General features: G+C 52.1%; 1 protein-coding gene and 2 long non-coding RNA genes across 7 annotated transcripts; all 3 read left to right on the forward strand.

The window, feature by feature from the left end:
- Positions 1 to 3054: 3054 nt before the first annotated feature.
- LOC132353647 (uncharacterized) lies at positions 3055 to 13606 on the forward strand. 3 transcript variants are annotated; one of them, XR_009499067.1, is made up of 10 exons: positions 3055 to 3206; positions 4255 to 4429; positions 5101 to 5265; positions 5484 to 5538; positions 5700 to 5826; positions 6818 to 6937; positions 7326 to 7415; positions 9749 to 9856; positions 10903 to 11000; positions 11234 to 12194. It is a non-coding gene; the product is annotated as an uncharacterized LOC132353647 (long non-coding RNA). The 3 variants fall into 3 exon arrangements; XR_009499076.1 differs by lacking the exons at positions 7326 to 7415; positions 11234 to 12194 and adding an exon at positions 13403 to 13606; XR_009499061.1 differs by lacking the exon at positions 7326 to 7415.
- Positions 13607 to 14578: 972 nt separating this feature from the next.
- On the forward strand, positions 14579 to 21787 carry LOC132353748 (uncharacterized). Of its 3 annotated transcripts, XR_009499103.1 has the most exons (5): positions 14579 to 14707; positions 18113 to 18255; positions 18825 to 18936; positions 20043 to 20332; positions 21111 to 21787. It is a non-coding gene; the product is annotated as an uncharacterized LOC132353748 (long non-coding RNA). The 3 variants fall into 3 exon arrangements; XR_009499090.1 differs by lacking the exon at positions 14579 to 14707 and having other exon boundaries at positions 18031 to 18255; XR_009499098.1 differs by lacking the exons at positions 14579 to 14707; positions 18113 to 18255; positions 18825 to 18936 and having other exon boundaries at positions 19200 to 20332.
- A 1663-nt stretch (positions 21788 to 23450) lies between these two features.
- On the forward strand, positions 23451 to 25916 carry LOC132347459 (uncharacterized). Its single transcript, XM_059893968.1, has 3 exons — positions 23451 to 23509; positions 24976 to 25039; positions 25187 to 25916. Exons 1-3 carry the CDS (start codon positions 23451 to 23453, stop codon positions 25679 to 25681), a joined length of 618 nt encoding a protein of 205 aa, XP_059749951.1. The 3' UTR covers positions 25682 to 25916.
- Positions 25917 to 26614: the final 698 nt, after the last annotated feature.

Here is a 26614-nt window from a genome sequence, read left to right on the forward strand (position 1 = left end):
TGCAAGGTTTCATGGAGATCTCCGCTCTCATAGAACATGACCCATGACTGGCTGGGCTTCATCTGCGTCAGGGCCGCCAGAGGTCACTCGGCCCCCACCCACCTGCTGCCAGGCCCTGCACACCTGGAGCTCCAGGTGGGACATGGATACACTTACCTGGGGTCCCACCCAGGGAGGGTTAGAAGGCTTTGCATCAGGGGGAGGTGCTGCTGCAGGAGCCTCTGCTAGGCTGTGGGCCCGGACGTTCCCTGGCTGTCCGGGCCCTGTCTCCAAGCACGGACTCTGCCTAGCTGGACGCTGGGATGAGGTGAGCCGGGTCCCCTTCTCCCCACAGCCTGCCATCCCTGGAGCCATTGACATCCTGTCGGGAAGACACATGAGGCTCCAGGGGGCGTTCATACATCCCACCAGAGCCCAGAGCTGCCTGTTGGAGGCCGGGCTGAGAAGAGGTCGCAGGAGGTCGTGGGGCCCATGCCCCTGTCCCACAAGAGGGACACAATGGCGACTGTCGGCCCCCCGTCTGGACACTCTAGGCTCCTGGACAGAAGCCATCCAGGTGCTGACCCCGCTGCCTTTCCCCTTGTTTTCCCGCTGTTCGCAGCCCTGACCCTTAGTCGGAGCCGTGGCCTGGAGGCCCTGAGAGGGTGGGCTCTGGAGTCTGTCTCCCCAGCAGAGTCCTGGGTCTCCAGATGGGGCCCCTCAGGGCACAGCAGGATCCCTCAGCTGAGGGCCCTCCGGGCTCCCCCTCTCTGCCCCCCACCCTGGCTCCTGAGGTGCCTGAGCTGGGGACGGGGCAGGGACCCAGGCCTCCGGTTCTTTCTGAGCCAGCTCTCCGTGGCCCGGGATCAGGCGGGAGGATGCAGGAACTGTATGAAGAGCCCACAAGGCTTGGGCGGCCTGCCTCCTTCTGTGCCTCCCCCTCAGCCTGCCACACTGCAGGGCCCCAGGCAGGAAGTGTGCGGGGCGGGGACAGGGGTTCCCTTCTCATGGCCCCCAGCCACCCTGCTGAGGTGTGGTCTTGGGCTGGGCCCTCCCTGGGGTCTTAGAGTCACGGGTGGTCCAAATCCCAGGCTCCCCGGCTGTGCCTTCTGAACTGAACTTGTTCGTGCTCCATCCTTTCCAGGGAGCACTTCCCCTCCCCCACTGCCACCTGGAGGTCCCCAAGACCTCCAGCTGCCTCTTTATAGATTTATTTTTGGGAGGAGGGAGATGGCTGTAGGGTTTCTTATTGTGAGTGGGACATCTGGGGTTCAAGCTGGGAGGACAGGATTAGTCTGGGGAGGGGTCCTGGGTGGAGTGCCCACCCCCCTGCCCAGGCTCCGGGGTCCCATTCCCTGCCCCAGCCCACTCTCCATCTGCACGGCCAGGCCACTCTACACCCGACTCCATCAGGCCTGCTGTGTAGACACTCTTAAGGCCAGTGCGGTAGAAGGAACAATGCCCTCCCAAAGATGTCTACATCCTGATCCCTGAAAACTGTAAATACGTTATTTACTTGGCAAAAGGGACTTGGCAGATGTGATTAAATTAAGGATCTTGAGATGGGGAGACTAGCCTGGGTGATCCAGGTGAGTCTAATGTCATCACAGGGCAGGAGAGGAGGTCAGTGATGCCCTGTGAGAAGGACTCAACCCACTTTCACTGCCTCTGAAGGTGGAGGACCGGCCACGAGCCAAGGGATGTGGGCACCATTAGGAGCTGGAAAAGGCCAGGGAACCGGTTCTCTGGAGCCCCCGGAAAGTAAAGCTGACACCTTGGCTTTATCGCCGTAAAACTCATATCAGACCTCCAGAGCATGAGACCATAAATGTGTGTGGTTTTAAGCCACTGGGTTTGTGGTGATTTGTTATGGCAGCCACAGGAAACTAACACAGCTGGGACCAGAAACTCTCAAGGAAGCTCCATCACTTTCCTCTGAATGTTCCTTCATCCTCGCTCCAATCTGGGCCCGGGGTAAGCAAGGTTGGCAACAGGGACGGCAGCGACTGCAGCATTGCTGCACTGGGGCCACCTGTCCTCGGGGAGGGAGCCAGCCACAGAAGCATCTGGTTTGCCCTGGTTCCTCGTGGCCGTTCTCATGGGCAGTCAGCCCTCACCACCTTCTCAGTAGCCCTGCAGCTCTGCCCACATCATCCTTCCCATTTCCTTCTTGCTGCTGGGAGAGATGGAGCTTGGAGACCCCACGCCCCCCTGATGTCCCCATTCCATTTCTGAGATGCACGGATGCAGAAGCAGAAGTCAGCACGGATGTTTCTTCATGAAAAACATGCCCCCCCGCCTTTCCAGATTGTTCTTCCCACTTGATCTGACTCCCGAGGCCTTCAAGGGAGAATAAAACTGCTGGCAGAGCTCCCTAATGAGGCAAACCCAGCCTCCTGCTGCCAAAGGATGGTGCAGACAAACACAGCAAGACGGCCATGAACGTGTGCATGCATGTGTGAGAATAAGTGTGTGTGCATGTGTGCATATGCACATGAGGGCCCATGTGTGCACATGGCTGTGAAGGTGGTCATGCACGTGTGCTCACATATTTGTACGTGTGCAAGCGCGTGTACATCTGAAGTTTTCAGGGACGGGGGTGGGAACACTTCCCTCACTGGCTCCTGACCTTCCGAAGTTACAGTGCAGACCTAGTTCTTAAGTGGAATCCTGCCTTCTGGGGGTTGAGACCTCCTGGCTTATCATCTGAGCCCGGCTTCCATCTGCTGGAAGGAGCTGGGTGGGAGCTGTGATCGTTAGTCTATTTCACAGAGTCTTCACCTCCAGCGCCTATGACCCTCACCTCCAGGGTCATACACTTAATGTGATTATTCTGAAAAACTCAGTGGAGTGACTTATCTTATGAAACCCCTGCTAACCACAGGTTACTGGACAAACCAGCCAAATCCGTCTTTCATTCTCCGTTAGACCCAAGACTCAGTGATGTTGTTTTCACGGTTCATAGTTCAGGGAAATTTACATTCGGTTCCTTTTAGAGAATATAAAGGTGGTTGTTACATAACAGAGAGTAGACTAGGAGAAATGTTGGTATAATTTCAGCACTTGAAACTATAAGTTAAAGACTTAAACTGAGTGTTCTGGACTTGCAACTTCCACCCACTGACTGGCCAGTGAGTGGGTTTGGACAGAAGTGCTGGGAACAACACAGCAGAACATCTCAGCAGAAGGACCCACTGGTGACTTGATGCTTCTCACTCCACAAACAGGTGACGGGTCAGCCCATTTCTTTGCTCAAATATCTGTGGGTACACGAGAGGAGGCATCATCCACTCAGAATGTGGTATCAACGATATAACATAGCTCATCTTTTACATGAGCATTTCCTTCTCAGAATAAACCTTTTCCTGCAGAGCACGGATTGGGAAATGGCCATTGGCTTTGCCGTTCTGTTTAGTACCTCAGTGTGCTGCGTGAGAGCATTGGCAGTCAGGCTGTCCTTGGATCTGGTCTCCTCTCCTTGAGATGCCAAGAGGAGGCTCCCAATCAGCTCTCAGGCTGCTGCCCTCAGGCACTCAGGGGAGAGGGGGCCAGATGGTGTGATTGCTGAATTTGTGCAAAGCTGATCAATGGAGCATTGCGTAAGTCTGAATACAGTCAGGCCACCAGCCAGGTGGGTGGACTCGGGCTAGTTATGAACAAATGCAAACTCCAGTTTTCTCATTTGTAGTAATTATCCCTACCTCACAAGATTGTTGTGGGGATGAAAATGAATGAATGTATGAAAGCTCTTACAACAGTGTGGGCACTTAGCAAGTGCTCAGTGAACGTTGGTTTGTTGTAATCACCACTACCATCACCATCACCATCATCATCATCATCACCGCCACCACCATCAGCATCATCATCACCATCATTATCACCATCATCACCATCATCATCACCATCATCACCATCATCACCATCATCACCATCACCATCACCATCATCACCATCATCACCATCATCATTATCATCACCATCATCACCATCATCATTATCATCACCATCATCACCATCATCATCACCATCATCACCATCATTATCACCATCACCAGCACCACCACCACCACCATCATCATCATAATTATCACCACCATCATCATCACCACCACTATTATTATGATTTTCATGATGTATCACCTGGCTTGGTAGTAGGCACAGAGAGGTTTAATCAACTATTACTATCATAAATTAAAGAAAGAATGGATGCCTGAGTAAATAATGAAAGAAATATTAGCGCTATTATTAGGTGCTATTATCATTCCTATTTCACAGACAAGGAAGCTGAAGCACAGAGAGGAACCTGCCCAGCATCACAAAGAGGAGTCAGGATACAACGTCAGTAAATCTCAGTCAAGCTCTTAACCCTGGAAAGATCTGAGTTCTGGAAAGAGGATGGCTCTGTAGGACGGCTGCACGGGGGGACTCTAGCCCCAGTTAGATGCTTCAAGTAAGTGACTCAGTCATTTCAACCACTGAAAGTCTATGATTTTATGGAAACTGTTTATTCAGGTAGCCAACTGCAAAATAGAGAGTGAATGGGGTCAAGTATTTTGAAACATGTTCCTAGATTAGTAAACAAAGACTGGGATGCTCTGGGGAGAGATATTTGGCTATTAAAAGATAGTCAGTGGGATTCAGTTTTCAACATGGAAGCGGTGTGGGAGGCTAGGCCAAGGCCCCTCCCATCTGAGCTGCTCATAAAGCAGCTCCCAGGACACACACAAGACTGACTGCTGGCAGCTGCATTTCTAGTGCTTGTCTACATGTTTCTCATTTGATTCTTCTCTTATTGGAGCCTTGAGAGATGTGACGAGCTGAAACTTCCTTTAGGGCAGCAAACCCCTGGAAAAAGATACAGCAATTCTCAGCTCTGATTCAAGATGAACCTCCTTCCCCTTCATTATAAAATACCAATTATCTCTCTTTATCTCCAAGTGAGCAGAGTTATTTCAATTTAACAGCGTGTGAGAAATGTACCACAATATAATAAAAGGACCAAGGATGCACTATTTAATGTCAGAATGACAGATGCTTCAATTAGACAGACAGGGCTATTTCTCCCCAAAATAGATAAAGATGAAATTTTTATAAGATTGTGCTGTTTGTGTTTATATACAGTACTGTTACAAGCTTTCATTACAAGATAAATTAAATAAAAGCTCCTCTTTCAATGGAAGCTGACCATCTTGCTAATAATTTTGCGACTCAGAATGACACTTCATCAAAGCTTCTGGTCTGCTCACGTGGAAGGAGCAGTCTTTGAGGACGGGAGACGTCCTCCAGGTAAGAAATCTCACCCTAACATTTATAGATCTTTTCCCAAGAGCACTAGGAAGGTGTGATTTGAAGTTACCATTTGGCTGAAGCTTGCGGAGATATTTTTTGACCTGTGAAATTTTCTTTTCTGCTTGGTCCGGGTTTAAAGTCGTTGGACAGTTCATGGCCAGGGTGGGGTCTGGTTCAGGATTTTGCTGCTCTCGTCTTTCTCTCTCCCTTGGCAGATGTAATCAGCTGCGGATCTGCTCATTACCATGCCTGGGACCTGGAGACTATTAGGTAGGGCAGCGGAGGGTCACACTGTGTCTTTAGTGGCTTCTGACCCATTGTTGCCATTTCCTTAATTGTCATCATTACAAATGAAACAGTGTTACCAGTAGCAGCCATGCTTTCAGTTTCTAAAGCTTTCTTTCCAATGACTCCTCTGTTCTTCATTTTAGGGTTTTCCATTCCCCAAACATTATGAGAGCACATTATTTTATATAATTGGAAAAATACATCAGCTGTGTGAATACATTTGGAATTCTACAAACAAAATGCCTGGTTCCAGGGAAACGGTGCCCTGAGGTAACGTGGAGCTCCTCCTTCTAAAACATAAATGAGCATCAGATGAAATGTGAACAGTTGATAAAATATACAGAGGGGTTCACCAGAATAAAAAGGAAGGCCTTGGGCCAGAAAATAACATGGGACAGTAAGCGTGTGAGTTGTAGGTGTCTTCCGCAGAGTTGTGAGTCTGGAAAGAGAGCCGAACGCCAGAGTCTTTGGCTGTAATGTTTGTGCAGGGAAGGGTGTGAGGTCTCAAGCCCAGCTGGCTGGGTGATTGGGGCTTTGACCTTTGCCCAGAGAAGGACCCCTGGGACAGGTGGCCTAATTGGCCACAGGAGGAAGTGGAACTCAGCCCAGGTAGACTGGGGTGGGGCTAACTGGAAAATTGAAACTCCAAGCCTGTTCCTCCGAGGAATTTGGAGTCCAAATTTTTATTGCTAACATGATCTTTCATATTTTTTAAAATATAAATTTATTTACAGCAGAGATTATATATTCCATGGGAAACGTATGAGCCCTGGATTCTGCAAGTTTCCCTTTAGAGTTTTGTTTTGGGGCATTTGTTTCTGTCATGACCAGAAGGGCAGCCCCATGTGGGACAACTGTCTCAGCTTGGGTCATACCGGCTTCCTCTGGGTCCTCCCCTGGACTTTGGTCCCCCTGGACCCCGGTCCCCTGGAGTGTGGCGTAAACTCAGCTTCCTGGAAGGGCAAGGGCCACCCTGGGTTCCGGTGCCCAGCCCAGCACCTGACACCCAATACCTGTCCCAGGTGTTGGATGAATGCTGTTGAGTGAGAGGATGAAGGGGTCACCAGGGTTTCACTTCTGGGACTATGTCCCAAGGTTTAAACAGAAACTCACTTTTACTGGGGGAAAACAACTTGAAGAATGAAACAAAAGTGGAGAATATCTTTCATTCAGTTAACATTTTTAAAAAATGAATACCCGTTTTAAGACATTTCGCTCTGTGACGTGAGTCTGCCCCCTTCTCCTCTGTGTGTGTCTGCAGCATCCTGACACAGAAGGCGGGACCAATGCTCTTAAACAAAGGATCTTTAATAAAGAAGATTTATCATTCCAAAGGCTTCTGTTCCGACTGTCGGACCCAAGGTGGAGGAGAGAGGAAGAGGTGGTTTGGGGTTTCTAAAGCTCTTGTGTCACAGGAGATACAAAGAGATAATTAGAACTTTGGGTGAGAAGGTACTAGAGAGGCAGAGGAAGGAAGGGGAGAATGAGCCAGGAGAAGATGGGGTGCCTTTAGCCCTTGACGTCACATTATGCTCCTTCCCATGTCCTCCGCCTTCCTCTTGTTTGTAGAAAACTTTATCCTCCTAGGCCTTCCCTGAGTTCCAAAGAGCAAATTTAATGAGAGAAGTGAGAAAATGCAGAGATGAAGGAAAGCAGTCAAGCAAGACAAAATAATAATAGTTAAACCATAAAACAAAGTCAAGGACCTTTAGTTCCTCCTCAAGGGCAAAAGATAATATTCTGAGCCATGACTTTGAGCTGTTGTGCAGATATTGGAACCCCACCGCCCCACTAGGTGGAGGAAGTTAACTGCATGCTGCCCACCAGCACATAGACCCCAGACCAGATGGAACCAGAAGGTGGGTGATGTTGACTCCCAATTACCTCACCACTGACCAGTTGGAACAATATCCACGAGCTTATCAGGCACCTCATGACCCTCGCTCTAGTGTTGCCTTTAAAAACCCTTCCCTGAAAGCCATTAGGGAGTTTAGGTCTTTTGTGCATGAGCTGCCCATTCTCCTTGCTGGGACCCACATTGGGTGCCTTGCAATAAACACTGTACTTTCCCTCACCACAACTCAGTGTCAGTAGGTTGGCTTTGCTGCGTGCAGGTGAGTGGACCCAAGTTTGCTTCGGTGACACTGTTGTACCCTGAATGGATGGAGCACTGGGACCAGGGGAAGGGGGTACCAGTATTTGTGGATACTTTGATCTGATGTAACCCGCATAAGCTGAGCCAGACCAGTCGCACCTTAAAGCCACCTTTGCATTCAAAGAAATACCAATCTGAGCATGCAAAGTGATTACCTAAGTATTTCAAAGGATAGCAGAGCAAAAAACTTCTTAAAAATGGCTCCTCTTTCTTGCTGGTTTCTCACACATGCAAAGGCTGCCACCATCAGCTTTTCTTTTTCTTCTCTCTTAACTACACCAACCTCTCCCCCACAAAGGCTACTCAGCACTGTCCCTGGTACGAAGTTTATTGATGTGGCTTGAACTTAAAAAGACAGAGATTGCCCCAGGAGAAGGAGCAGTGAATCGGGAATCTGATTCGACCCCATGTCTTCTAAGGAGGACTGGGGACTCGCCTGAGGTCACTTAGCTAGAAAGAGGCAGGACCAAGACCTATTATCTCCCTTTGGCAGGAAAGAAGCCAGGATCTGTTCTGCATAGTGCCCCAGGTTGGGGAGAGTCAGGTCAATAACGCATGCAAGGAGCTCGGGCTGAGGTTACAGGGACTGAGCTCTACCTAACTGGGTGTGTGTTTGCCTGTGTGTTCAGGGTGAGGCCTGGGAGTGACAACTCTGCTCTGGGATGCAGGGGAAGAGCATCACCTAGTCCTGTTGCCCCCCCACCCCGTCCTTCCCCTTCACCCAGTGTTGCCAGAGCTATTGGTCTTGTGACCCACGGTGGTCTGGTGCTGATGGAGCCTGGGGACATGGTATCTGTTATCCTATAAGCACTTCTCCCAGTAGCAGGTGTAGTGGGATGTGTGTCTCCTTCAGTCACACCAGGCTCCAGATTTGCACAGAACACAGAGTTGAGAGGAGGTGGCTGGCATATGCAGATGAGGAAATGTGAGATCCAGCCCTCAAGGAGCAGCATGGCGCAGGGTGCAAATGATGGACAGCCGTGAGGGGTGCAGCCAGATGAAGATCCAAACTGAGTTTTGCCCCAGGGACAAGGCCCTTGGCAGAGGGCTCTCCTGAGTCTGGGATCTGGCAATGGTGGCAGATGGCTGGGTGACTTTTAAGGCCGAGCCCATCGCACTCAGTGCCGTGCACAGCCCACATCCCAGGACAGTCTGGTCAGGAGCGAGGTGGTGGTCTTTGCTGAGCAGACTTCCAGAACCTACACCTCTATTGTGCTCCCATAGGGTACGAGGAAGTCTGGCCTCATAACAGACCGAGGCCTCATAGGGCGACCAGGAGGGTCCCAAGATCCCAGGACCAAGAGCCTCCCAGGCCCATCCTCGAAACAGCTTTTCACTGTAACCAGTGATGTAAACTGCAATTTGCCTGCAAAGATGTTGTTTAGAAGCGTTTCCAAATGTCTGTGGCTGCTCTCATTAAACTATGTTTGCCTATGAATCAAAACTAACGGTATTCTATTTAATTTCCCTCTCTCAAATAGCATGATGCTTAATGTAAACCAATTACTACAATTTTACTTTCTAAGAAATCAGGAAATGTAATCAAGGAGATGCAATTTGTTTGCTTTTCATGAAATATTACAGCGTGGCAGTGACAGGAGGTGGCCTTAGGAGGGATCAGAACATGCGTGTGTGTGTGTGTGTGTGTGTGTGTGTGCGTGCGTGTGTGATGGGGGTATAGTCGTGTGTGTGTTGTGCCTGTGTGTTTGTGCGTGTGTGAGATGCATGTCTCTGTGTGGGATGTATGTGTGTCTGTGTGTGTGATGTGTGTATTTACCCAGAAAGCCACACATAGACCTGAGCCAGAGGAAAGGCCAGGGTGTGGGTGAAAGCTTGCACAAACACGGAAGTATTAAGTATTTCACAAAAGGCTGATCCAACAGACCTTAATTCGGAGACCTGTAGGGCTTAGGGAAGGTATGTGACCACAGATGTGCTTCTGCCTAATTGTCAGCCCATAAAGTTTGAGAGGGCATAATAACAGGCATTTTATTTTAAATTTCCTTTTTTATTTTAAATGATAATTATACTTCCCAGGGAAAGAGGTGAACGCCCTACCTGCAGCAGTGGCCTGAGAGCAGAGGAAAAGCCGAGCCGAGCCTGCAGAGAGGAGGAGAAGTCTCCCGCCCTGGGGAGACCCCACAGGTCAGAGGAGCTCCAAACCCACCCTCTGCCCCTGCCCTCAGGGCCCTGCTGGGATCCTGTGATGCTAGTGAAACGCTGCTCTTTTCAGCAGACTGTTCCCCCCACACCCGGGCCCTGGCTCCAACTGTCCTTTCGAGAGAAGTCAGCTCCTCTGCCCGATGGGCAGTGTTGATGTCCTTGGGAGGCTTTGGAGATGCTCTGTGACTTCCCCCGGAGAGCTCTGTCTTAGGGCCAGGGGTGGTGGCTAGTAAGCAGTTCTCACCTTGGTCCTCCAGCCTCAGGCTCTGACCAGGGAGTGAATGCTCTCTGATCCCTTTCCTTTTCTTCCAAAATCCCTAGAGGCTCCCATGCAGGCACCAGGCAAGGGGGGCTTAGGGACCAGCTGAGCAGAAGCAGCCAGGAGGCTGGCTGGCCCCCCAACGGGGCGGTCACAGGGGTTTGGACCAAGCAGGCGTCTGGTGCTCTGCAGACATTGGGGCCCCTCTGAGGAGGTCTGTTCCCTAGAGGGCAGGGTGCGGGGGGTTGGGGGGGGGCCACTGGGGGGAGCGGCAGGGGGAGGGCTTCACTTTTTCTCATGGAGGCGAAATTCGTGTAACACACAATCCAGGGTGTGATGTTATGCAACCACCAGCTCTCTCCCGCTCAAAGCTTCTTCATCACCCAGAAGACACCTGTACCGTGAACTCCTTAACTCTTTAGGGCCCGGATTCCTTCCTTTAAAACCCCTGTTGCCTGAAGTTTCCTCTATAATTTCCAGCATAAAGGCCTTGACCCACGGCCCGGGCCGTCTTGCCCCACATTCATGTCTCCTTGGCAGCCTCACAGCCAGTTTGGGGGGATTTTTGCTCACAGTCTGGGACATCCCTGGCACGTGCTGTCCCGGCTGCAGGTTGGCTGTGCCGGGGGGCAGGGGGGCGCCCACGGGTCGGCTGGCGAGCCGGGGGCGGGGCCGAGACCCAGGGCAAGCGGGCGGGGCAGGGCCTCCTTGGCAAGGCAGGTGGCTTCTCCGAGCGCATCAGAAAATGGGCACAGCAGCTCTTCTCCAGGGTGCCGGGAACACGCCAGGAGATGCCCGAGGCCTGGCCGCTGTGTGGAGGATTCGGTGACAAAATGTCTGGGGACGCCTAGTTCACGCGAGTGACTGGTAAGTGTTAGTCCCCCTCTTCCCTGCTGGGGGCCGGGCGGGGGGAAGCTGGGGAGGCAGCATGGGGATGCGGCTTCATTTCTCAGTCTGGGCCACCAGATGGGAGCGTAGGTGCCTCTGCCTGGGCCCCTCACACACAGTTCTCCGGGTTTTCACCAGAGGACCTTGGTGTCCAGGGCTGCGCTCAGCTCCCTCCAGACACTTCCTGTCTTATCACCTGTGACATTTTTCAGGACGGATCTTGCTACGTGGTGTGATTCCTCCTTCAAGTCAAGAGACCCCGGCATGGGTGCCTGGTGACAAGCCCCTCTTCCAGATTCCACGGGCTTGACCCCATGCTGGGGGACGGGTGGCGAGGGAGGCCTGGACGGGCCCGGTGTCCTGCACAGGGAAGGAGGCTGAGATTTGCCTGAGTGGGACCGAGAGTAAGGGACACACGGAGCAGGGGCAGAGGGGCTCCAGCGTCCCTGCCCTGACCCCTGCTGTCACCACGGCAGTGCGGGGGGGCTCCATTCTGACAGGCTGTCCCTTTTCTCCCATCCTGAGAGCCGTCCCAGAACCCTCCCTACGGGGGCCAGAGAGAACTGTCCCTCCCCACCAGGCCCTTCTGGAAAGGGGGGCAGGCGTCTTGCACACTCTGCCCCCAGGGAGATGTCAGTAGAAGGTAGGATGGAGGACCCTCCCTGGGGCTGGGGAGGCAGGCTTGGGGACCGGGCTGCAGAGGAATCACCGGGAATGATCCAGAAGGAAGGGAAGTCACCGCCCACTGCCTGCACCCTTTTTGGTGTGGTTTTGCTGTTTCTTGGCTGTTTCTTTTGGCCTCTCAGCGTCAACATCGGTGTAACCTGACGTCCCCCCAGAGATTCCCACTGTGGCTCTGGCTGGCGTGTTGGCGTGGTTCCCACCTCCACTCCCAACCTTGGCCACCCACAGATGCTCGTGGGGTCTCGGAGAGAGGTTGGAGCACCTGACAGGCTGGCGGAATGCCCAGGACAGAAAAGGTGCCACGTCCCCAGGAATGCTGACCAAGGAGCCCTGGGCAGAAGCCGTTCTGGGTGACCAGAGGAGGTGGGACCAGACGGCCGGTGGCCCCAGGGTCCGAGGTCAGGGGCCAGCGTTTCCTTCTGTATCAAATGTATCAGGATCTTACCTTCCCAGCTTCGGCACAAAAGAAAAATAAACAAACAGACCACACCTTCTCGTTTAAGAGGAAAACACTGAATGAAACCATTTTATCTTAGTTTTAAGAAGGAAAATCTCACCTGATGGGTTTTCTGTCATTACTGATGTCATGCCTCCCAGCAGACGTGGCCTCAAGTTCAGCCACTGTCATTTGGGAAAAGCCATGGGGCAAACACGGGGGTCCCCGTCTGTTGTCTGGTCGCCCAGTTTTTCATTCGACGAGAATGTCTGAACTTTAGCCACAGGTTAAACTTGACACGCAATCAAACTCAATCTTTAAATCCACAAACTTAGGCCTAAGATGACACGAAATCACTCTGGGTGCCCGTGATTGTCGTATGGCACCTATTTTACGGGACACATGTATTTATATTTAGAATATTTATATTCCATCAACCTGTGGCCTTATTTCATTCCTCATATATCGAACAGTTTCTCTAGCATTTGCTGAAAAGAATCTCCTGCAGGTCCCCTGAACCTGCACGGTGAGGGCAGCGTGAGCGCATCTTGGGCATGTGGGGCAATGAGCGGAATCGGGTGGGCTTTTCGGGGGAGGGTCTCTGTTAATTCAGAAGCCCAGGGTCTCGGTGACTCCGGGGCTGCTTCTGGGGGAGCTGAGGTTTGGGAACCAGAGCAGCAATGGGAGCCTCCCCTGGGCTGCAAAGACCACAGCAGCACCCAGACAGAACCCAGGGGTTTCGAGCACCCACGGCAAGAGGTCCGCTTGAGGTGGCCACCTGCATCCTCGCCTCTGAGCGGGCGAAGGGCTGGGGAACGGCTCCCCGACTCCGACCAGGCCTGATGTCACTGTGGTCCCAGGTCTGCCAACGGCTCCTCCATCTCCCTGAGAGGCAGCTCAGCTTTGTAGACTCTGGCTGCGGGCTGCTGGGGTCCTCGCCAGAAGCCCAGAGGCCAGAGGGTGGTCTTCGGCATTGGGACAGTTGACAGGAGTGTCCAATGAAAGCAAAGGCCCCTCCCACTTCTGCCCGTCTCCTGGCACCCCACAGCGATGCTTCTCTGAGGAGTCGCCTGACCTGCTGCCGGTTCCTCGCCCTCCCCCGGGACCTTCTTGTAGGTTGTCACCAGGCTGCCAGGCACCCTGGACACGTCTGCATCTCAGCTGATGCTGTGCTGACCCCTGTTTCTGAAGCACCCCAGGCGGCCCCCGGGACACGGCCCTCCCGAGGCAGCCCCTCCCTCACCCCCTGTCTCCTCTGCAGGCCCCTCCCCCCGGCTCACCTGTGCCACCCAGGCCTCAGCTCTCTTCTCTGACCGCCGCCTTCCCCCGAGGTGACCTCTTTTGGTCCTGTGCTTGGCAGAACAATGGCCCCAAAGATGTCCCCACCCTAGTCCTGGGAACCTGTGAGTATGTGCCCTTATATGGCAAAGGGACTGTGTGGCTGGACCCTGAGATGGAAGATGGTCCTGGAGTGTCAGGGTGGCCTATGTCATCACGGGGCTCCTGGGAAGGTGTAAAGGGAGGTCGGAGGAGAAGGGAAGGCCATGTGATGATGGAAGATGCCCAGGTGCTTTGCCAGGGCCGTTGCTCTCAGCAAAGACCCTGCAAACAAGTTTTGGGGTGTCACTGTCACATCCCAGCAGCCCGGGGGCTACTGCCAGGGACCCGGCACAACCAGCACCTGGGGAAGACCTGGGCACTGAAAGCCTGCTCAGGTAGCCATGTTGGAGGACAGAACGGGCAACGGTGTTCCTTGGCATCTGCAGTGAACGGAGGGAAGTCAGTCACAATGAGCATCCCTGGCTGACACCAGGCGTATTGGGTTAAGGCCCATCTTAAAGACCCCATTTTAATTTGATTACCTCTGTAATGACCCTATTTCCAAATAAGGTCCCAGTCTGGGGACTGGGTTAAGACTTCAGTATATATTTTGGGGGGACACAATTCAACCTGCATCATGGCCTATTTCTTAGAGGCTCACTGGTGCAGGAGAGGCCTCTTCTCTCTTTTTCTCCCCGGAGCTGGGACACCTTGGATGAGAGAGGTGAGAGCCGGGAGGATTGCCAGGGCCCACAGTGACACCCGTCCAACAAGGATGCCCAGTGACAGCGTCCGCTCCCATCTCCTCCGAGTGGGGAGAAAGGAGAGCCTTGGGAAGTGGGGCTCTGTGGGGCCTCTTCTTAAGTGGCTTATTCCTGGTCCAGCTCATCTTCACCACCATGACAGGGGTAGGAATTTTCAACTTAATTGTGAAGGTATTGATGGTGCATCTTACACGAGAGGCATGCTTCTTACAGTCATACGAACCCCTCCAGAAAATAGCAGCTGACGACCTGGGCTGCGGCGTCTACTTCTTTCCTGACTGGGGAGCCCCGAGAGACAGTGGCAGGGACCCCGACATCCATCCACCTCTTTTCCGACAGGGATGTGACCCGAGGCCCTTCCCCTCTCCTCCTCCTCTCCCCGCAGCGCCTGGCACAGGAAGTGCACCTCTGGCCTGTTGTTGGAGGGTGTGTATAAACCATTTCAAGTGTTTTCATCTGCAGTTTGGTGTCAGACCGTGAAGGTGAGCTCTGGAAGGTTTCATTTTTGTTTGTTTGAAAGCCATCTTGTCTTTATATCGCTTATTCACTGGTCTGATTATAAGCAGCCCACCTGTCTTCCTGGGGGTCGGGGGTTGTACAGGAAGGAGTAGAAGGGCAGGCCGCTGGTCCGTCCTGCAAGACAGGGGCGGGGGAGGAGAGCTGGCCTCTTCTCCAGGCTGCAGAGGGCGCTCCGTCCTGTCTCGTGTCCTCCAGCCCTCCTCCCTGTCTTGGAGCCTTGGGGCTCTGCTCTGCCCTGCCCCAAGGAGGATGTAGGGTCTGGACCGCACATCAGTGGTGACTAGGAAAACAGGAGACCCACCACCCCTCCCCAGGTGTGCAGCTAGGTCTGTGCCAAGGCAGCAGGGATTCCGGAATCTCCCCACACAACCAAGAAGTAGGCAGAGAGTCCGGCCTTCTGACTCCTTCTGTGCCTGTTGGTTTGAAAACCAGCCCTGTACCTGGAGGGCAGGGAGAGACCGAGAGCGAGGCCGGCACTGCAGATGGGCAGGAGGCAGGTTAGTGAGCGGGAATCTTACTGCCGACGCTCGTCTGAGTGGATCCCTGTGCCTGCCCACCTGCCCGAATCATAAAAGTTTATAGAGAGGCCTTAACGGGGTTCAGTCTCGTCCACCATCCGGATGGCCTCAACGCTTGACTCTCCCAAGGCTGCATCTGGTTCTTGGGTCCACTGGCGGTCACATCCTCTCGATGACCCCCTCCAAGAGTGCCATCTGGCTCTTACCTGCTCTCCTCGGAGCTGCAGGAGCCACAGGTAAGTCTAAGAGACAGAGGACTGTCTTTCAAAAGCAGCGCAAACTGCTGCCTCCCCGGAGACGGTTTTGGGGATGTTACACCCGCAGGGCGGGCTCTGGACCTGCCTCCCAGCAACCCTGTGCACCTGGGGTCTTTGCCTCCGATGCCGCGCTGTCCTGCCCCCTGGCACAGTGCTCTCTGCTCCTGGGGTGTCCGAGCTCCGGCACAGAGAGCCGCTGCTCCTTCCTCTGGGACCTGAGCCGAGCCCCCAGAGGCCCCCGTGGAGAAGCCACAGGGTCACTCAGTTCATGCACAGGGCTCCCTTCCCGAGCTCCAGGGAACCGTCTCCATGTCATTCAGTGACCGTCACCTTCAGCTCCTGCCTTGGCAAAGCCAGCACGAGGGTGGGGAGCCAGCACGGAGACCTGGGGATCAGACAGGGACATGAAAGTTGCTTTCAGCAGGACCACTACCTTTGCTCGTAACCAGAGAAGCCGCTTGCCATTCTTGTGTCTCTCCCATGTCATCTCACAGCCCCCGCATTGGGACCCTCAATGCCTCGCCCAGGTGGAAGGGTGTCCCCCAGGAGTGGGGCGGGGTCTAGTAATAAGCATTTTAACTTAGATGGTGGCAGCAACAGCAGTAACGACGATGGCAATAACAGTGGCAAAAGATGGGTTGTGAGTGCCGGACTGACCTGGGGCTTCTCAAAGGCAGGATGGTGGGGATTTGGTTTCCCTGGGGGAAGAGGTGCACTCGCCCACGGGGCAGGGCAGGGTTTGGGGTTGACCTCAGAGAAGGCTCTGGGGTGGCACAGCCAGGGCCCTTGCGGGGCAGTGGGCACTGTATATAGCAGTCTGGGCTTCACTACTGGGCATGGGTGGGGGGTGCAGGGTGTGGATGGGCACCGTGGCCTGGGGTCCAGCTGGGTTTAAGTTCTTTGGGGCAGTGACCATAGGGGCCAGGGTGGCCTTGCTGGTGCCAGCTGGGTCCATGTGAAGCCTCTGATGGGGACAGGTAGGGGACTTGGGGCAGGGGGCGTCCTGATAACCCGAGAGTGAATCCGTGTCCCCATTTCTCATCCTGGAGAAGAAGGCCCCTGTGCAGTGAGTGATCTCCAGGGAAAAAGAACCAATGGGAGGTATATGTATATATATGTGTGTATGTGTATATATATATGTGCATGTGTATATGCATGTGTATGTGTATATGTATGTGTAATGCATGTGTATATATATATATTATGTATGTGTGTATGTGTATATATGTATATGTATAGTATATAGATGCATGTGTGTATATGTGTATGCGTATATGTATATATGTATGTGTATATGTATGTGTATGTATAAGTATGTGTATGTGTATAGGTATATGTGTATGTGTATATGTATGTGCATATATGTGTATGTGTTTGTTTATATATATGCATGTGTATATGTATGTATATATGTATGTGTATATATGTAGGTGTATATGTATACGTATGTGTATGTATATATATGCATGCGCATGTGTATATGTGTATGCGCATATGTATATGCATGTGTATGTATCCATGTGTATGTATATGTATGTGTATGTGTATATCTATATACCTATATCTATATAGAGAGAAGAGATAGAGGGAGACAGAGACAGAGAGAGCGAGACAGAGAGAGATTTATTTTAAGGAATTGGCTCACATGAGTGTGAGGGCTTCCAAGGGCAGTCCAGCAGGCCGGGGACCCAGGGAAGAGTTGATGCTGCAGTCTTGAGCCTGAAATATGAAGTCCTTCCATGGTGGGGGAACTTCAGTTGTTTTCTTTTAAGGCCTTCAACTGATTGGGTTAGGCCCACCCACCTATGGAGGGTGATCTGCTTTACTCAGAGTCACGTATTTACATGCTCATTTCATCTAAAAGTGTTGTGTCTGGATCCTGGGGCTGGGGTACCCCAGAGGGAGCAGAGCAGACCAAGGGCACCTCAGCTATGTCCAGACCTGGGCAGCTCCTGGGGCCCCACCGCCTCCGTGGTGAGCCGTGGGAGCCGTGGGAGCCGAGGTCTGCAGGGGGTTTTCCTCACTTGTGGCTGACAAGGAACTTCTGGGGAACAAGCTGGGGAACTGGGTTTCTGCCCAGAGCCGTCTCAGAACAGGCTGCACTTTCTCTCCCTGTCTACAAGATGGAGCGAGACGCAGCTGGGAGAGAGATGCTGTGGCTGGGGGGTGGGTCAGGACCTTGGAGGGGCTCCAGGCTGCTGGGGTCCTTGTCTCTCACCACCAAGTGGCTCTGTCTGCCACGTCAGGGGGCTGTGGGGTGAGTGGGCTACAGAGAGGGTGTGTGTGTCTATGTCCATATCAGTATCTGTGTCTACAATGTCTATTTCTGTATCTATACCTATATATGTCTTTATTTATGTCTATTTCTCTCTCCTCAGTATTTTGCAAAGTGGGCCCTCAATTATATATTCATATATATATATATATATATATATATATATATATATACACTCACATACGTACACATCTTTCAGGTATACTTGAGATAACGCTTAATGACAGTAAACTTCACTCCGACGGCAGAGTTTGGCTCTTTAACTCGGTTCTGTCTTCTGTGGGTGGAGCTGCCGTCTGACTGCCTGGGTCTCTCCAGGCAGCTCCGAGGAGTCTAAGAAGGGGGTGCTGGTTAGAGAAATGGTGCGTTGAAGAAGAAGGCATCTCTACATCAGTACTGCCTCTCAGTTCTGCACGCGTGAGCTGCCTCCCAGCTTCTGGAAGGATCCTGGTGAGGCTCAGGTAACTCAGGCATCACTGTCCTCCTTCCTCCCCCATCACTGTCTCTCTCTTTCTCCCCCACCCCCTCTCCCTCAGAGCCCTTGAGCCCCAGATCCTGCCACTGAAACGGGAGGGGAGTGGTCCCAGGACATTAGCCCAGCAAAGAGCAGAGGCGGACGAACATGCTGGCCACCCCTACGCTTGACCAGTTGGAAGCGGGGCGGGGCTAACCCTTCGGCTGGGAATGTCTAGACTGCCCATAAGGCATCCCCAGAGCTTGCCGATCTGAGTCGGAATCGAACCTGCGTGCCGAGGGGGCTGTGCACCTGGGTTACCCCTCAAGGCTCAACTTCCTCATCTGTAAAATGGGGATGGTGACACTGAGCTGTGAGTTTTAAAGGCGATGATGTGCCGGAAGCCTCCTGCTCGGTGCTGGGGACAAGGTCAGGTGCCACTGTTATCTCTCAGCCTCAGTCTTCTCATCTATCAAGTGGGCATAACTACCCCACAACCAGGCAGTGCAGGAGGGGGATTACACCACACGCCTCAGAATTGATACTGATGACTAACAACTTTCGTCCTCTCTTCAGCTCATCAGAGGATGAATTTTCTAACTCTAAGAACTATCGAAAATGAACAACTGCTTTGGGAGGTGAGGTCTCTGTCCAGGTAGAAGCTGGCTGACCCATCGTCTGGAGCATGGTAGGAGGGCAGCTGACCTTTCACTTTCTGGGAAAGGAGCCAATGGAGCGGGAGGGAATCACAGTGGAGGCGAGGCCCCTCGTTCGAGGCTGCCCCATTAGGGCTGCTCTCCAGGTGCTGACTTTGGCCTGGGCTCCAGGCACCACCCCCAGGCCCAGCCTCTGACCTAGTCCCCAGGCCCTGCTCTCCCACTAACTGTCCCACTAATAGGACAAACAAACCCAGGTTTGGGCTTTTTATTTTCTGCCACATTTTGCAGCAACATTATGATCTTTAAGGCTGAAAATGTCACCCCCTCCAAAGGCAGCAGGGAGACCTGGCCCCTTAACTCACAGGACAGGCCTGGAATTGTGGGCACCCAGGCAGGCTGCAGGATTACCTCCTATTGGGGGTCCTATCCCACTCCCTGCTCTGGGTCCAGGCGTCTGCTAAACTGCAAAGAAAAGGCTTCACACATAAAAGCAAATGGAACCAGAGGACCTCCCGTGGCACCAGGGGTGGTGTCTGGACATGCTGTGCGTGGAATGGGGGAGTGCTGGGCCACTGAGCAAGGGCTCCTCCATCACTTCTCTTGAAGCAAGAGAGACACAAAACTGTCGCTTTTCTTTCCATTTGCATGATTTTTTTTGAATTTTATTTTACTTTTTTATAGAGCAGGATCTTATTAGTTACCCATTTTATACATATTAGTGTATGTATGTCAATACCAATCTCCCAACTCATCACACCACCCCCACACCACTTTCCCCCCTTGGTGTCCATACGTTTGTTTTCTCCATCTGTGTCTCTGTTTCTGCCCTGCAAACCAGTTCATCTGTACCATTTTTCTAGGTTCCACATATATGCGTTAATATACGATATTTGTTTTTCTCTTTCTGACTTACTTCACTCTGTATGACAGTCTCTAGATTTTTTTCCCTCGTCATCTTCAGACAGGCAGAGGATGTGCGCGTGTGGGGTGTGCAGACACACTCCCAAGTTTCTACAGAGAACGGAAAAACATGAAGGGCTGTCACTTATTTCTGCAGGAGAATTAATGCCTTTTGGGGTCCTGATGGCCTTGGGCTTCCTGCAGCCTCGCCTGGTGTCTCCTGGCTTCTCTACAGGGCTTTTGCACCTCCCGGCGACCCTCCCTCCTCACCCTCCACCCTTCCTAGTGCGTCTAAGAAGGCTGACGCCAGCAGCAGAGAATTCGAGCTCTGCCTCTACCTGCCCGCTGTTCTTAGAAGCGTCACAGAACCAAGAGACGCCTGCCACACAGATTTCAACCCACACGCCTTCTCCTCCCACCTGAACTGCCTCCTGCCAACGACTTTCTCTGCCAACTGCTGACGCCTGGAAGCCATGTACCCACCAGCCAGTCACGTCTGCCTGGGGATCTGCAGAAACCTTGGAGGTGACCTGTCCACGCTGGATGGATTTTTTTCTGCTCACCCACCCCTCCCCAGGGCTCCCAGCTCAGGGAATTGCCCATCCGTCCAGGGCTTAAGGTTCACTCTGCGGCCTTCTGGATTCAGCCTTCCCCTGCCCAAGCACTGGGGACTCTGTGTCTCCAAAGGTTCCAAATGCGTTCACTTGTCATAATCTCCTAGATCCCCCATCCCCTCCCATCATCCTTTACGCTGAAGCCGTAGGGAGCTTTCAAAAGTACACATTTTATTACGTCACGTCCGTGCTTAACTCCCTTCAGCGACCCCCAGCGTGACCGGAAGATCCTGCACCACCTGTTTCTGGGCCTGCCCTGCAGACCCCGCCCCCTTCAGGCCCTGCCCACCAGGCCCCGCCCCCACAACCGTGCCCCTGCAGAATCTGCCCCTCCATGGCCCTGCCCCATGAAGACCCTGCCCCTCCAGGCCCCGCCCACAAAGCCCCGCCCACTCCTACAGGCCCCGCCCCACATAACCCTGCCCCTGCCCACCCAGGCCCACCTCCCTTAGCTCTGGCCTCTCCAGAGCTTGGTCCTGCAAACATGGGGCATTCCATCATGCCTCAGTGACTGCACCTGGGACACCCCTTTGCACCGCTCTTCCTCTCCCCACCCCTGACCCATGTCTGCAGACCCTGGGCCTGTCTGGGACCCCTGCAGAGCCACCTCCCTGACCCTGAGTCCCTGAGATGCTGCTGTCCTGCCAGTTCCAAGGACAAACCAGCTTTTGAACCTGTGGCTCCCTCAGGTCCCGGCCCCACCCAGATGGCCTCCAAGCTCCGACCTCACGCATCCTGCACATCCTCCGCATCCTCTGTGTCCTGGTGCAAGCCAGAGGGGACCTGACCCCACCAGGCCTCCCAGAGGCACCTGCGGATGGAGGTGGGCTCAGGGCACCGCAAGCGCTGCCCACCCGGCGTGAAGATCCCCCCACCACCCGAGGCCCAGGGCTTCTCCCACCAGCGCCCTCTACTTCTCTAGAACATCCATTAATTTAGCTACACTTCCTGAGTCTAGACACTTTCTGAAAGTTTGTGCCTAAGATGAAACCCAGGCTCATTCTGTCAGTACATTTCGTTGGAAAAAAGAACAAACAACCTTCCAGATGTCATGGGAACTGACCCCACGAACTCCCCTTTTCTCACTGTGATTGCGAGGTCTTCCCAGCTGTTATCTTGGTTACATCCACGTTCCTGACAAACGATGAGCTCTTCTTTCCCCACCTCGCCTTCTCCAGGCGAGATCTCAGACGGATGGAAGATATCTCCCGGAATCCCACAGCCTGCCAGCCCCTCGGAGGGTGGGGGCAGAACTTCACGAACCCTCCAAGTTCCTGAGGGTGTCCGTGTTTTATCTTTAATATGCCTAAAGACAGATTAGCACCAGGGTAAGGAAGAGTCAACAAAAGCCTGTCTTTACCTGGAATTTTGGTTGAATTATTCACGGCCAAGAGCTCCTTCTGAAAGCAGACGGCCTGCGTCAACACTGGGTCTGGGAAGGCTCCCCTTGGAATCCTCCCGGGGACTCGGCCCCCTCTGTGGGGTGTCTGGTGGAAGGCGGGCACCATCCCCCCATCACTCCCCGAGTCACTGACACTCATGCTGGGAAGTGCACAGGGAGCTAGGAACCGGGGGACAACTCTAGCTGGGGCCTTGGGGCCCTGCAGGGGTGAGGAGACAGCACAGAGCTGGGTGGTAGCGACTCCTGCCCTCTTCTCTCAGTGCACGAGCCCCTTACTCTGACCTCCCAGTAGATCTGCTGGGTTGTTGCTGTGCGGCCTGCCCTTGCTCATTTCATTGGGTCGGGAGACTTAGAGGCCTCTGGGTCTGGATCCCAGCCCCGCTGCTATGGCTGTTTGGATGTGGACAAATCACTTCCAGAACCTTTAGGTCAGTGACGTCAAGCCCTGAGCAAGGCTATTTACCATGCAGTCTTCAGAGGTTACTGAGGCAGTGCCCGCGGATGACAGGGGAGCCTGGCAGGGAGGGGGCTGAGTGAGCACTTGAGGTGGGTGCTGCGTTATCTCCCTGGGCCTCGGCCAGTTGGCCAGATTGTTCCTTCCCTCCCAGGCCACATGCGTGGTTGGCCGGCTCCTCTGTTGTGGAAGCCCTTTCTTTCTACACTACAGTTCAGGAGTGAAAGCGGCTTCTCTGTTACCCTTCCCAGGTATCATTTTGTTTTTTGCCCCTGGCTGGCTGGCTCCTTGTATTTGTTTCCTGAGACTGCCATAACAAAATACTACAGACTGGGTGGCTTAAATGACAGACATTTATTATCCCACAGTTCTGGAGGCTGGATGGCCATAATCAAGGGGTCAACAGGGTTGATTTCTCTGGAGACCTATCTCCTTGGCAAGAAGATGGCTGTCTTCTCCCTGTGTCCCCACATGGTCTTCACTCTGCACACATACATTCTTGGTCTTTCTTTGCAGGCCCAAATTTCCTTTTCTTATAAGGACACCAGTCAGGTTGGATTAAGGCCCACCCCAATGACTTTGTTTAACCTTAATTACCTCCTTAAAGACCTCATCTCCATAGACAGTTACATTCTGAAGCACTTGGAGTTAGGACTTCAACATAAGAATGAGGGGGGGGCACAATTCAGCCCATAACTGCCTCTCTGAACAAATCACGCCACCTCTCTGGACCTTGGATTACTCATAAGTAATATGGGGGTGCTGACAACAATGATGATGATGATGGTGGTGATGGTGGGGGTGATGATATTGATGCTAATAGTGGTGGTGATGGTGATGATGGTGAGGATGCAGGTGATGATGATGATGATGGTGATGATGATGATGATGATGGTGGTGGTAGTGATGAAAGTGGTGATGATGGTGAGGATGCAGGTGATGATGATGGTGTAGGTGATGATGTTGGTGATATTGATGGTGATGGTGATGATGGTGAGGATGCAGGTGATGATGATGATGATGGTGATGATATTGATGATGATGGTGGTGGTGGTGATGAAAGTGGTGATGATGGTGAGGATGCAGGTGATGATGATGGTGTAGGTGATGATGTTGGTGATGATGTTGGTGATATTGATGATGTTGGTGATGATGGTGAGGATGCAGGTGATGATGATGGTGGTGGTGATGAAAGTGGTGATGACGGTGAGGATGCAGATGATGATGGTGGTGTAGGTGATGATGTTGGTGATGATGTTGGTGATATTGATGGTGATGGTGATGATGGTGAGGATGCAGGTGATGATGATGGTGATGATGATGATGGTGGTGGTGATGATGGTGATGATACTGATGATGATGATGGTGGTGATGGTGATGATGGTGAGGATGGTGAGGATGCAGGTGATGATGATATTGCTGATGACAATGGCACCTGTCCACTAGGGTTGGTGTTTGGATCAAATGAGTTAATGAATGTAAAGTGCAATAGTCAATGTCATGTAAGTCTTAGCTGTTATCGTTTTTCTTACTAGAATGAATTTTTTAAACACATAATTACCCAAAATCCCTGCGAGCTGGCTTTTGGTTTGTCATAGACCTGAGTGAATCATCAAAAAGCCTGTTAGTGGCAGACACTGTGAGACATGATGGGTGTCAGTCTGACACCACAGAGAGAAACAGAAATGATTTAACAGCAGCCTCCAGACTGCACTTTCTATTACCAAACCAGTGCATATACGTTCACAGAGAATTTTACTCATTTGAAAAAAGACCCAATTATTTTCCTGGGGTAGGGAGGCAGGGAAGTGCATCATTTATTTCAGAATAGTTTCCACCCACCTGGGACAAAATTTGGAAGCCCAAAAGTATGACAGACAATCCACGGAGTGGTAGGTGCACACCCTGCTCCTTCTCAGTGTATTTCTGCATATATGCTTTAACCTATGAGCTCCGTGACCTTGGGCAACTTGCATAACCTCTCTGAGCCTAAGTTTCTTCATCAATAAGACTGAGATGAGGGACTTCCCTGGTGGCACGGTGGTTAAGAATCTGCCTACAAATGCCTGGAACATGGGTTCAATCCCTGGTCTGGGAAGATCCCACATGCCGTGGAACAACTAAGCCCATGCACCACAACTACTGAAGCCTGAGCGCCTAGAGCCCACGAGCCACAACTACTGAGCCTGCGTGCCACAACTACTGAAACCCGCGTGCCTAGAGCCCATGCTCTGCAACAAGGGAAGCCACCGCAATGAGAAGCCCGCACACTGCAACGAAGAGTAGTCCCCGCTCGCCACAACTAGAGAAAGCCAGTGTGCAGCAACGAAGACCCAAAGCAGCCAAAAATAAACAAATAAATTAAAAAAAAAAAAAAAGACTGAGATGATAGCAGCCTCGTATTAGTTTCCTGTGGCTGTTGTAACCAAGCACTACAGGCTTAAACCAACAGAAATTGGTTCTCTCACAGTTCTGGAGGCGGAAAGTCAGAAATCAAGGTGTCAGCAGGGCTGTGCTCACTCAGAGCTTCCAAGGGAGGATCCTTCCTTGCCTCTTCCAGCTTCTGGGGGCCCTTGGGTATTCCTTGGCTTGTGATAGCTCCATTTCAATCTCTTCCTCTGTGGTCATGTGGCTGTCTTTGTGTGTCTCTCTCCTCTTCTTATAAGGATGCCAGTCATGTTGGATTAGGGCCACCCAGTGACCTCATCTTTAACTGGTTACATCTGCAAAGACCCTGTTTCCAAACAAGGTCACATTCACAGGTACTGGAGGTTAGAGCATCAATATACCTTTTGGAGGGGGGGTACAATTCATCCTTTAACAAGCCCTTACTTCCTGGGGCTGCTGGGTGGATAAGGAAGTTGGCAGATGCAAAATCACACTTTGTGTTCATAGTAAGTACTCAACAGGTTTTAGCCATCATCCTCTTCATCATCACCATCACCATCATCATCGTCATTACCATCACCACCATCATCATCCTCTTCATCATCACCATCATCATCATCAACATCATCACCACCATCACTGTCGTCATCATCATCACCATCATCATCCTCTTCTTCATCACCATCATCATCATCGTCACCATCACCATCACCATCATCATCATCATCACCATCATCATCATCATCATCCTCTTCATCATCACCATCATCATCATCAACATCATCACTATCACCACCACCATCAGCATCATGATCATCACCACCATCATTGTCTTCACCACCATCACCATCATCATCACTATCACTACCACCATCACCACCATCAGCATCATCATCACCACCATCACTGTTACCATCACCATCATCATCATCACTATCACTACCACCATCACCGTCATCATTGTCATCACCATCATCACCGTCATGATCATCATCCATCATCATTATCTGTATTAACAAGGAACTTCTATGAATACAGGAAGTGAGGAAGGCTTTGGGAGAAGGAAAATGGGGAAATACTACTGAAGAGAAGGTCCTTTTTGGCACCTTACACTCAATACCAGCCGCCTCCCACTGCCTCTGCACGTAGAACCAGAACTGTGCCCTCTGCTTCCCGTGAGTGTCAAGTTAACCTCACTGCAGTCGGAGAACCAAGATACCTCTGTTGCTATACCCTGTTCACTTAAAATGATTGGACCACCTACTATCTGAGTGGTGTGTTATGGAGAGAAAAGTAAATTATTACTTAGACACAGTCTTTTTGGCCAAGGAACACGGGTTCTCCTGAAGAAGCAGATGTTTATCCACCCTCTCCAGGACAAGTAGCCATGTGAGAAGAGCTTGCTAGAGGTAGAAACAGATTCTGTGGGATGTCAGAGGGTCAGACCTGCCCAGCTCAGGGCTGCATCCCCCAGAGAGAGCAAAAGAAATATACAACATCCTTGAGGACTTTTTGACTCATTCACTCATTCAGTGTTCACTGAGGCCCACTTGTGCCAGTCCCAGGGCACGCAGGGACAAATTAAACACGAATGAATGGGAGTGAGGAGCAGCTAGGGTGATGACACAGCACCCACATGTGAGGCAGTGGCTGTCAGTGTAAACAGAGTGTCTACCTGGGCTGGTCAGGGGAGGCTTCCAGAGGAGGCTGGACTTGGTGTCCTGGGAAGGGTGTGGGTGAGTAGGGAGGAAGAAGAACAGAGGGTCCCAGATGCTGCGCTTTTACAGGTCACTATCAGTTGTGTGCCCGGCCAGGTGACCATCCTTTCTAGCACCGTGGTTCTCAGGCCACACACCACCGAGATGAATAAGGCAGGAAAGTTCATATCATACTTTTAAACTCGTTCTATCAGAAGTGGACAATAATAGTCAAAGCTTTGGCAGAAATCA

Source organism: Balaenoptera ricei, chromosome 1 (assembly GCF_028023285.1).
Source record: "Balaenoptera ricei isolate mBalRic1 chromosome 1, mBalRic1.hap2, whole genome shotgun sequence".
NCBI classification, from domain to species: Eukaryota; Metazoa; Chordata; class Mammalia; order Artiodactyla; family Balaenopteridae; genus Balaenoptera; species Balaenoptera ricei.